General features: G+C 49.9%; 1 protein-coding gene and 1 non-coding gene across 2 annotated transcripts; both read left to right on the forward strand.

Annotated features, from left to right (window-relative positions):
- Positions 1-1,875: 1,875 nt before the first annotated feature.
- On the forward strand, positions 1,876-1,982 carry LOC127688074 (U6 spliceosomal RNA). Its single transcript, XR_007978539.1, has one exon. It is a non-coding gene; the product is annotated as a U6 spliceosomal RNA (small nuclear RNA).
- A 5,827-nt stretch (positions 1,983-7,809) lies between these two features.
- On the forward strand, positions 7,810-11,058 carry Nfkbia (NFKB inhibitor alpha). The gene is made up of 6 exons (XM_052185825.1): positions 7,810-8,119; positions 8,646-8,754; positions 9,091-9,301; positions 9,549-9,637; positions 9,770-10,036; positions 10,508-11,058. The coding sequence occupies exons 1-6, from the start codon at positions 7,893-7,895 to the stop codon at positions 10,553-10,555; spliced, it is 951 nt and encodes a 316-aa protein (XP_052041785.1). The 5' UTR covers positions 7,810-7,892; the 3' UTR covers positions 10,556-11,058.
- The last annotated feature ends 593 nt before the right edge of the window (positions 11,059-11,651 follow it).

Here is an 11,651-nt window from a genome sequence, read left to right on the forward strand (position 1 = left end):
GTACCTGGAGCCCAGTGGCTGACCCTTTCATCTCAGCACTCAGGGTACAGGAAATAATGGCAGGCGATCTCTGTGCGTGTGAGGCCAGCCTGATCTGCGTCGTGAGTTCCATGAGTTCCCACCCAGTCACAGTTATACAGCAAGACTCACAAAATAAATAAAATAGCCACAAACAACAACAAAACCAACTACTATAGGTTCTGGAGGGAAACCACAGGAAGGGTAAAATCAGGCTGGACTTGAACACTGGACCTGAGATCTCTTAGCTATGCCTGTGTTCTCAACTTTCTGAGCCTCAATTTCCTTTAAAACAGAGAAAATGAGCTGGTCATGTGATTCACACTTTAATCCAAACACTTACAAAACTGAGACAGGAGGATTGTTGTGAGTCTAGGGCCAGCCTAAGGTAGGTACATAGTAGGTTGCAGACCAACCTGGTCTACAGAAATAGACCCTGACTCAACAAAACTGAAAACAACCAACAAGCCGGCAGTGGGGGCGCACACCTGTAATCCCAGCACTTGGGAGGCAGAGGCAGGTGGATTTCTGAGTTCGAGGCTGGCCTGCTCTACAGAGTGAGTTCCAGGACAGCCAGGGCTACACAGAGAAACCCTGTCTCGAAAAACCAAAAAACAACAACAATGAAAACAACCAACAACAAATTTCAAAACACATACGCACAGATAGGCACAGTAGCCCGTTCCTGTCACCCAAATGCTGATGCTGACCGGTGATGTAATGCTAGCACTCAGGAGGCTGTGGCAAGAGGAACCTAAGTTCGAGGGCAGCCTAGGCTACTATCGACAGCCCTGTCATGCAGATAAGTGACATAGATACCCATGGTGTTTGAGTAGTCAGTGGGCTGAGGTGACCGGCTACGGGCTTCAGGGGGAGTTCCGCCAGGCAGAACGAGGGCTTCCTTGGGCTTTCTATAAATACCGGAACTCCCCTCTCACCTAGCTACAGCCTCGGGACACACCCTCCACCCAGCTTTTGCCTATCCCTTCCTTGTGGGATTAATGCGGTTCCTCGAAGAAAAGTTATTCAAACGTGGCCAGAAGATGTCGCTGCAGACAGTACGGTGTGTACTGTGCGCCTCTTGGCGGCTGAATTTCATCTTGTGGTCCAAGGAAAAGTTCCAACCTGTCTCTCTGCTTCCCTGGTAAGCCATGACCTGCTCGTATGCACACCCCTGCCGGGGCCCCCACGTTTCTGTTCCTCAAGTCCAGCTTGATGCTCTCGAGGGGTCCCGGAAACCTGGGGGTGGGTGGACCTGAGCCCTTCAGGAACGTGGAAATCGGATTCTTCAGGTCTTCCTTGCAATCTCTCCACCATCAAATTCATGAAGATTTTTCGTCAAGATTCACGCCCTCATTGCCACCCCACCCAGCTTCCTCATGACCCTTTGAAGTTTCTTCAGTCGTTGTATCCTGTTTCTCCCAGTCTGGCAATTTGGCTCCGTTTTCAAAATTTATCTTCAAATGACTTAGTGACACCTCAATTCTAAAAATATCAATGTTCTTAACAAAAGTATTCCCTGAACTTTAGCCTGGGAACAGCACTGTCTATAGGAAATAGTGAACATCCCTGAGCCAAGATGAGTGACTTATCCTGAGGGAATACGACAGTCATGGGACTGGACTCCAACAGCTGAGGCCTAGCAACAAAGAGAAAAACATTCCAGGCCAATCTTCCTCGTTCATACCTTCCAGCCTGACCCTTCCTAGTCTGTTCCCAACTTGCTCTCCATGTGTGAAATCTAGCTAAGCGTTGCCGTCAGACTCTGGCTTAACAGGTCTCCCAACCCACAGGAGCCTCAGAGTCCTGTCTCTACTCCTCACCCAAGTGATGGGAACTCAGACACAGTCTGTAAGAGTGCTCGCTTCGGCAGCACATAGACTAAAATTGGAAAGATACAGAGAAGATTAGCATGGCCCCTGCGCAAGGATGACACGCAAATTCGTGAAGAATTCCTTAAAACAAAACAAATGCTGAGGTCAAGCTTCCCTTCCTCTGTTAACCTAAAGCAATCTTTCAGTGACCTCCATTCTGTATCTCTTTATCCAAACCATTTCTCAAACTTAAACCATCAGGGGGAGGGGGAGGGGCTTACACCCTCCAGGTAGTTTCTGGAAGTAGACTGGGTTTATTCTGCTTCTGGGGCTGAGAAGGATCAATGACCCCTTTCCTAAGTATGCTGCCCATAGACAGAGGGACCTTGGTCTACATAAGACTTGGCAGAACCCAGATTTTATGTACAGTCTAGCTTACTTCTAAGCCACTGCTGCTGCTTCCTCCCCCTCCTCCCCTCTCCCTCCTCCTCCTCTACACCTCCTCCTCTATACCTCCTCCTCTCCCACCTCCTCTCCCTTCTCCTCTCCCTCCTCTTCTCCCTCCTCCCCCTCCTCCTCCCTTTACTCCCCCTCCTCCTCCCCCTCCCCCTCTCCCTTCTCTTCTTCCCTCCTCCCCTCCTCCCTCCTCCTTCTCTCCCTCCTCCTCCTGACTAAACTCAGGATGAATTTACACCTGAGAGCAGCAGAGGCCCCTGCACGTGCTGAAGCCATGTGCTGTCAAACCTCCACCGCATTCCTGACCAAGTTCTCCTCCCAGAACTCCACAGAGATGAACAAACCTACGCACCTGAACCTGTTGCCTGGTTACTGTCAACAAGCAGAGAGGAGTGAGCCAGTTCTGGCCAGGGCTGACACTGGGCCTCCTCCTCCCCCTGCAGCAACTTCCCCAGGGAGCCGAAGCCTTGTGCGAGTGTTTATTGAAAATATTGAGACTTCAAAGTGGATACAAGCAGTCCTCCTGTGAGAAATCAGAACAATGTCGGACTTGTTACATTTCACAATGCAGGGTTTAAAACCTGCTTTGGAGAAGGAACAACTGTTTTGGGGCTCAGAGCCTCTAGTTCTAACCTTGCCTGCCAGAAGCAGCCTTGTACATTCTAAATGGACACACACACACATACCACCACCACCACCACCACCACCACCAAAAACAACAACAGCAACAAGACAAAAACAAAGACATAAACGGCTAGAGAGGTGGCTCAGTGGCTGCCCCCCCCCCCCTTGCTCAGCTAGAGGACCTGGGTTCCATAGTCAGCACTCACAAGCCAACTCTCAGCCCTCTGAGAGGGGATCTTCCCACCACTGTGGGCAGGGCATGCACCAGGTACACAGACAAACATTCTGGCAAAACATCCATATATGTATAATAAAAATAAGGATTTTGTTTTAAATCCAGAGGTTCATTTGTGTAGGCCAACTACCCCTGGCCAAAGGATCTTCCCTGGAGCGCGAGGGTTAATGCGCCCAGTGGTGCTCCACTGGAAAAAACCGGATCTTCCCTTAGCCTTCAAATATCGATTGCCAGACACTTCTTGGTTATGGGGTAGGACCAGGTTTCTACTCACTGCTCTTAGTGCTATGACTGTCTTGTGTGTTTGTTTGTGTGTTTGTTTGTGTGTGTGTTTATTGGTTTTTGGAGACAGTGTTTCCCTGTGTAGCCCTGGCTATCCAGGAACCTACTCTGTAAACTAGGCGGGCCTCGAACTCTGCTTGCTTCTGCCTCCAAGAGCTGGGATTAAGTCAGCTTCAGTTTTCATAGTTTTGAATTATTACACATGATAGGTCCATGCTTTATCTGTGAGTTATATCCCCAGGCCCCCTTTGACTTGACTTTAAGACAGGGTCTCACTGGCCAGGCTGACCAAGCACCTAGGCAGTCCAAGCAGGACTGACGGTTTGGTCCTCTTGCTTCTTATCTCCTGAGTAGCTGGGATTCCAAATGCACACCACCAGGCCTGGCTGGAATAATGTCTTAACAATCAGGAAACTCCACACCAATAATTTTTCCCCCTTCCTTTAACAAATGGTAGACAAACCGGACACCAAGTACATCCGACCTCAAAGGGAGGAAAAGAAAACTTGGTTCAGACTGATGAGATCCCTCCACTTCCTGTGCACCCTCACCTGGGAGTCCAGCCTGGCCTCTGTAGGTAGGAACTTGAGGCTGACATCCTCGAAGGCTTTGATGTCCATTACAATGTGGGATTTGAAGCAAAGGAAGCACACCAAGGCTTTGACTGTTTATTTTTATCTCCGTGCGAATGGAAGTCCTGACAGCTGCCTTTCTGTGGGAAAAGATCCGGAGCCAGGGTGGAGTGGGTGGGGTAGGGCTTCCAGGGTCTGACAGAGCGGATGCTAGCCACCACAGAAGCCCGAGTTAGAGACAGAATGCACATCTGTGTTCATCACAGCAGGGCCGGCTGCTGTGCATTTCTACCACGCTTGCGCTTCTAGGTCACCTGCTTGTCTGTTCTCCAGCCCAGCTGCACCAGCATGGGTGGTCTCACTCAGGAGCTCCACTGTCTGAGGCTAAAACAAGTTAGGAAGAATTCCCCAAGACAAATGACCCAAGGCATGAAGCGTGGGGCAGGTCGGACCACCTGGTTGAACATTCACAAAAGCTCCGTGGAGTTAGCTTTAGTTTCACAGGGAGGACTCGTGACATATCTACAGTCTCATCTGCCTTAACGGTCTCCTAAAAAAGTTAGGTAAAGCATTAACATTCTAAAAATGTTAAGCTTAGATAAATGTTTAATAATGAGGGGGAAACTGAAGCGTGGAAGGATCCGCAAGTTCTCTCGCTGCTGAGAAGCCAGACCCTTTCATTGTCTGCCGGCTCCCTTCCTGCGTGTCCACACACAAACCTGCTTAGGAGCCTGGTATCCCCCCCCCCGCCCCCCTAGTTGTAATGTTGTAGACTTAAGCTACAGCAAGCTGTGCATGATGGAAGGAAAGGCTGTCGGCTCACTTTACTAAGTCAACATTGTCCCTGAGCAGCAGGTAAACAGAAGGTAACTCCTTGGGAATTCCCAGGGAAGGACAAGTCACCCAGGCTCAGCACCGCCCAGATTTTTCAAAGGGTTTTGTGACAACCCAGAAATGCCTGGGCCTGACTCCTACCACTAGGTGTCACACTAAACAATACCGAGGTAGATGCCAAGGTCTGAGATCCACAGAACGTCTCAAAGGAAGCATAAATATACATATGCCTTCGTTTTTATACCTGTCACCCCAAGTCACCTTCTGATGTACCTTTTATAGGTGGGGCTTGGAGTTCATACTGTGGCACCTTTTTTTTTTTTACAAACTTTAGCTTCATATATATATTAATACATATATTAATATATATATACATATATATGCATGCATATATATTCATTAAATTAGGATATATTTCTTTTTTAGGACTTAATTTTTTATATCTATGAATGTTTTGCCTGCATGTATGTATGGGCCCCACTTTCATGCTTGGTGCCAGCCCGCGTTGAATCCCCTGGGACTGGAGTTGCAGGCCACCATGTGGGTGCTAGTAATCGAACTCAGGTTTTCTGGAAGAGCAGCTAATTCTATTAACTGCTGAGCCATTCCTCCAGCCCTGCTATGCATTTTTAAAGAACTATCTCTAGAGCTGAGCAGTGGTGGCACACACCTTTAATCCCAGCACTTGGGAGGCAGAGGCAGGCGAATTTCTGAGTTCGAGGCCAGCCTGGACTACAGAATGAGTTCCAGGACAGCCATGACTACACAGAGAAACTACCTATCATCTACTTTATCTCCCAGGTGGAAGAGAGATTTGGGGGGGCGGGGCACTGGGGAGCTGTTCAAGGCAGGGTCTTGTGTTGCCCATACTGACCTCAAACCAGGCTAAATACTTTTAGTGTGTTCCAAATCCTACTACATTTTGGTCTCATTTTTACAAGGTGTTTCCAAGTGTTAACAAGAACTTTATCAATGTTCAAAGTGTTAACATCTACTTCATCAAAATGACTGATATACTGTAGTAGAAATTAGACAAACTGACATTGGGTGCCTGGGTAATTTTCAGGGTACTTTGTTTTCTTTTTTAGGAAATGGGAATGACACCTAGCTTACGACATTACTTCTGAGAACTAACTGTGATGCACACAGAGCAGGGGCCCTCCGAAAATTTATACTGTGATATTTCTAAAAGTCCACACTCATACTCCCAAAGCAGCAGAGACATGTGTTTCTAGACAAATGATACTCATCTGATACCACAAAGTACCTTAAATATTCAAGCACTGACATATAATTCCAGCACTCGGGGAGGCTGAGGCAGAAGACTTACTAAGAGTTCAAGGTAAACCTGGACAACACAGTGAAATTCAGGCCAACCTGGGGCTACAACATAAATCCTGTCTCAAACCACTTCACCAGCACAGATCTGATCTTTTTATTATATTCAAATATACCGTAAATTGACTTCTCCAACTAATGCATTTAATGAAAGACAGCCGGTGGAACTGAGATCTCCTGCTTGTGATCCGTCTCACTGTGTCGCACTCATTACACTTGCAGATCAATCTTGCAGAGACGAAGAGAATTTGCTGAGGAAGCTTTAACTTCAACATGACCCTTACTGTCTGCAGGTTTTTGTTTTTTCCTGAATTTGATTTTTCCAAAATCAAAAGATTTTGAATCTTTTCCCCCAGTGTCCTCATTTTCCTATTCTGGGGGAGGCATTGGAATTCCGAGGAGAGCTGGCACGTGGCTCATCAAGAAAAAGACCATTCAAAACTCACCAGAAATCTATGCAGAACTATAGAGGCCTCCTGGGTCTATTCTGACAAACTCTGATCCACGTTGCTTTAATTTTCCTGAGTCTACTCAGGCTCCTAGGTAGGGATGGAGTGGAAACAACACTTGTCCTTTTGCAGGTCAAAGGAAAAGATCACAGGCCCAAATCCCTTTCTTGGGGGAGTAGCTACCCACAATGCTGTGGTCCCTAGGGAGCAAGGGAGCTGGCAGAGTCAGCAGGTTTCAGATGTGGGCTGTGTTAGGACTATCTTGAGCCTCCTGCAGGATGCCTCACTTTCTTAGCTATGTTTAAGAGGCCAGCTTTGGCTAGGGCACTAAATCAGTTGCTCTGCTATGCATTCACGGTAAGCTCCGGCTTCATTCTCGGCAACAAGTTAACTCCGACAGCAAGAACTCAACAGTTGCAAAGAAGCTACAACTTCTACTAAGATTAATACCTTGCATTACTTGTGAAAAAATGTGGTTCCCATACCCAGCTAGGGTTTGCCCCTCCCCCAGGGGACAAGATTATTGACCCTCAGAAAATAATCTAAGAGTTCTCCAAGTGCTTTGTTTGTTTGTTTTTGTTTTAATGCCAAAGCTTCTACAGCTTCCTTGGGGTGAAGGACAGTCAAATGTCCCTGCATTGCAAAGAACCTGGAACAGACAAAACACAGACAGCCTGGAACCACTCATATGTCTGTCCCTTGCAGAAATTTAGGAGAAGCGGATCCCTGCACCCAGCCAGCATTTCCACTCTTGGGTTTTCAAAAAGATCAAAACCGGAAAAGACCTGCAAACTGGCAAGTCGCTAAGAGGAACAGTCTAGCAGGTCTGTGTCCTTGGGATCTCAGCAGCTTGGGACCCCAAACCATAATCGACTGTGGGAAACCCCAGGGAAAGAAGGGCTCTTGCAGAGGTCTGGGGTTACTGAGTGCAGGCTGCAGGGAAGTACCTAGAGGGAGGGGGCCTGCTCGGGAGGACTTTCCAGCCACTCAGGGCTCATCAAAAAGTTCCCTGTACATGACCCCAGTGGCTCATCGCAGGGAGTTTCTCCGATGAACCCCGGCCTTGGGTTTAGGCTTCTCAGTCGAGGACGAGCCAGTTCTTTTTCTAGTCTGACTGGCTTGGAAATTCCCCGCGCCTGACCCCGCCCCGAGAAATCCCCTGCCAGCGTTTATAGGGCGCCGCGGCGGCGCTGCCGAGCCCACAACAGTCGGAACTCGCCACCCAGCCGCCAGCAGCCTGCACCCTGCACCCGCTCAGCCCCGCACAGCCATGTTTCAGCCAGCTGGGCACGGCCAGGACTGGGCCATGGAGGGCCCGCGGGACGGCCTCAAGAAGGAGCGGTTGGTGGACGATCGCCACGACAGCGGCCTGGACTCCATGAAGGACGAGGAGTACGAGCAGATGGTGAAGGAGCTGCGGGAGATCCGCCTGCAGCCACAGGAGGCGCCGCTGGCTGCCGAGCCCTGGAAGCAGCAGCTCACGGAGGACGGAGACTCGTAAGTGGCGGCGGGCATGGGAACGGGCACGGGCACGGGTGGGGTCGCGCGGGGCCTGCAGCGCGCACGGGGTTCTGCACAGCGGGGCGGCGGGGCAGCGGGCACCGGGCCGCCTGCCTCCCCATCCTCCTCCTCCCCTTTCCCGGGTCCCAGAGTAGCCGAGCGCAGGCCGGGGGGGGGGGGGGGGGGGGGGGCGGGGCGGCCGCGAGGACGCAAAGTCCCGGCCTGGCAGAGTTTCCGCGCAGCCGCCGGGCGCCGCGCAGCCGCGAGGGGAAGTACAGGGCGTTCCGGGCGGCGGAGGGCGGGCCGGTCTGGCCGGCGCCCGCCCGGAGGGGGTGGGGCACGGAAAGTCCCTGGGCGCCTGCCAGGAACACTCAGCTCATAATAACCTCGCGGAAAACACCGCAGCCGCGGCCTCCAGAAACCCCGGCCTTGCGCAATCCCCCGCAGCCCGCGCCTCTCGGGGAGGGGGGGTCCCACGCAGTGCGCTCACCACCCCTGGGGGGGTTTCCCTGTCATCCCTCAGGTTCCTGCACTTGGCGATCATCCATGAAGAGAAGACTCTGACCATGGAAGTGATTGGGCAGGTGAAGGGAGACCTGGCCTTCCTCAACTTCCAGAACAACCTGCAGCAGGTGCGCGCTCGCCCAGCTGTGCCCTCTCTGACCCCCGTGGGGAAGGGAGCTGAAGCTCAGTCACCCCCCCAAAGCGTTTCTAAATTAATAGTCACTGAGGTCTTATCTGCCCTGGCCTTTTACATTCAAATTAGCTAACGTCTTAGAGCTAGAAGAAAAATCCCTTGTGTTTGGTGAGGTCTTTATGACCCACCTAGGGCCTCCTGGGTGCCCAATCTCCTGTAGACAAATGGGAGTATCAGATTCCGTAGTAGGAGGTGTCAGGGGTTCAGGAAACTCAAAACTATGCCTTTGCTCCATGGCTTACCCCCTTTCTGTTTCGTCTTCCATTTGTAGACTCCACTCCACTTGGCTGTGATCACCAACCAGCCAGGAACCGCTGAGGCTCTTCTGAAAGCTGGCTGTGATCCTGAGCTCCGAGACTTTCGAGGAAATACCCCTCTACATCTTGCCTGTGAGCAGGGCTGCCTGGCCAGTGTCGCAGTCTTGACGCAGACCTGCACGCCCCAGCATCTCCACTCCATCCTGCAGGCCACCAACTACAATGGTAGGTCTGCCAGTCCATCCATGGATGCAGAGCAGGGAGAGCTGGGACCACTTGAGGCTAGCCTGGCCCTTAAGCTCCTCAACATATAAAAAGTTCAGACAATGTGGACTTTTAAAAAGTCTTCTCTTTAATGCCTATATGATGTTCACTCAGTGAGGATGTTTGTGGGTGTCCACAAGAAAATACACAGGCATAAGCTGTGTAGGATGGAAACAAAGTAGTTACAGGTTTTGACTTATTCCCCCAGGCCACACGTGTCTGCACCTAGCCTCTATCCATGGCTACCTGGGCATCGTGGAGCACTTGGTGACTTTGGGAGCTGATGTCAACGCTCAGGTGAGTACTTCTCCCTTCCGCCCAAACTCTGCTGGGCTGACTCTTATGGGCGAGCACGTTTTCAGATGCACGTTTTCAGATGCACATTTTCAGATGCAGCCGTAAACAACGTTGGATTGCTCTTGCTTTCAGGAGCCCTGCAATGGCCGGACCGCCCTCCACCTTGCAGTGGACCTGCAGAATCCTGACCTGGTTTCGCTCTTGTTGAAGTGTGGGGCCGATGTCAACAGAGTCACCTACCAAGGCTACTCCCCCTACCAGCTTACATGGGGCCGCCCAAGTACCCGGATACAGCAGCAGCTGGGCCAGCTGACCCTGGAAAATCTTCAGATGCTGCCCGAGAGTGAGGATGAGGAGAGCGAGAGCTATGACACGGAGTCAGAATTCACGGAGGACGAGGTGCGTGTCATTACTGCCAGAGTGGCCCATTCTCCCGCTCCATCCACACTTAGGTCTGTTCTGGAGCTGTTCTGTATCATAGGGACCCCAGTTATTTAAGTACTCAGACTCGGCTTGCAAAGCCAGGATCCCAAGAATTTGTCTCTGATTTGCTTTAATAGCTTACCCTTTTGGGTTGAGGGATGCAGAGGGCCGTAAGGGGAAATTCTGGAAGTTGAACCCAGGCCTTAACACGTGGTGATAGGCACATGGTCTACCGCTGAGCTACACCCCCTCAATAGCTTAGACCTTTTTATTTTAAAGGAGGGGATTGGTAAAGGAAACTCCTACAGCCTGGTGCACTTGTTCTATTTAGGTTGAGGGGGAAAGAGTCCAAGAATAGGAGTTATTTGCAGAGCAGCTCTCCCGTTATCCCAATGTCTTGGCGAAGTTCTAGGAATTTAATATGCCTTTTCCCCTCTCTTGTTTTAGCTGCCCTATGATGACTGTGTGTTTGGAGGCCAACGTCTGACATTATAAATGAAAAGTGGCAAAAAGAACGTGGACTTGTATATTTGTACAAACAGAGTTTTATTTTTCTAAAAAAAAAAAAAAGAAAAAAGAAAAAAAAAAGGGTCTACTTAGCACCACACCACACAACGCCTAGTGCCCAGCATTTTACTGTGGTGATTCAGCTGTTATTTTTGTGAAATTTGGGGAAACAGATCATCAAAGAAAATGTCTCTTAAGCCTCATGCTTGTGGGATTCTTTTTTTTTTTTTTTTTTGGAGGTGATTTTTCAGAATCTAATGAAAGGACCACATTTTATTTATTGTGTATTTGATTGAACCACCATAGACCTAGTAGCTGATCCCAGTGTGTCGTCACATGTAAGAGTCAGGTGTTCAGTGCTATGTGCTTAAAAGTCACCCCCCAATTAAGGTTTGTGTCGCCTTCTTGTAAATGTTGTATATGGTGTATTTTGTTGGTAATTATTTTGGTACTTCTAAGATGTATATTTATTAAACAGATTTTTACAGACAGCTTTGTCCTGCTCATTTGCTATTCTGAGTGGCTTGTTCCTGAGGACTGGAGGCTGGAGGGGGTGGTGTGCTCGTTCTCAGCCAGCTAAGGAAGCTCAGAGAGCAGCTTCTCACAGTCAGCCCAGCCTCCCAGCAAAGCCTTACAGCCGCCTCCAACCCCTGTGTGGGAGGGAGCCTGCTGCAGGTGACAGGAAATGCCAGCCTTGGGCTGGGGTACCAGCAAGTCCCCTGGCCTGACACTGAAGGCTCTATTACCATTTTCTCTTTGATTTAAGCTGTTCCAGAACCCCTTCTTTATAGAACTTAGTTTGGACGAGAGGAATTTGCTGAATTAGTTTGATATAGCTGGGAAAATCCTCAAGAAAGGACATGGGCTTGGAAATGGTACTGTCCTAACATCTCCTAGGAGATAGTCACCTCTGAGACTTCTCATTCATCGACTAGGCTGTTGTAGACATTGCATAAGGCGATGACACATGACAGTGCCAGGCATCTAGTGCTGAAGAAACACAGCTCTTGTACAACATCCTGTGTTTCACGGGGGAAGCAAGACATGCCGAGAACAGCTTGTGCAGGGACACCCCAAGAGGAAG

The sequence above is a fragment of the Apodemus sylvaticus genome, chromosome 6 (assembly GCF_947179515.1).
Source record: "Apodemus sylvaticus chromosome 6, mApoSyl1.1, whole genome shotgun sequence".
In the NCBI taxonomy this organism is placed as follows: domain Eukaryota; kingdom Metazoa; phylum Chordata; class Mammalia; order Rodentia; family Muridae; genus Apodemus; species Apodemus sylvaticus.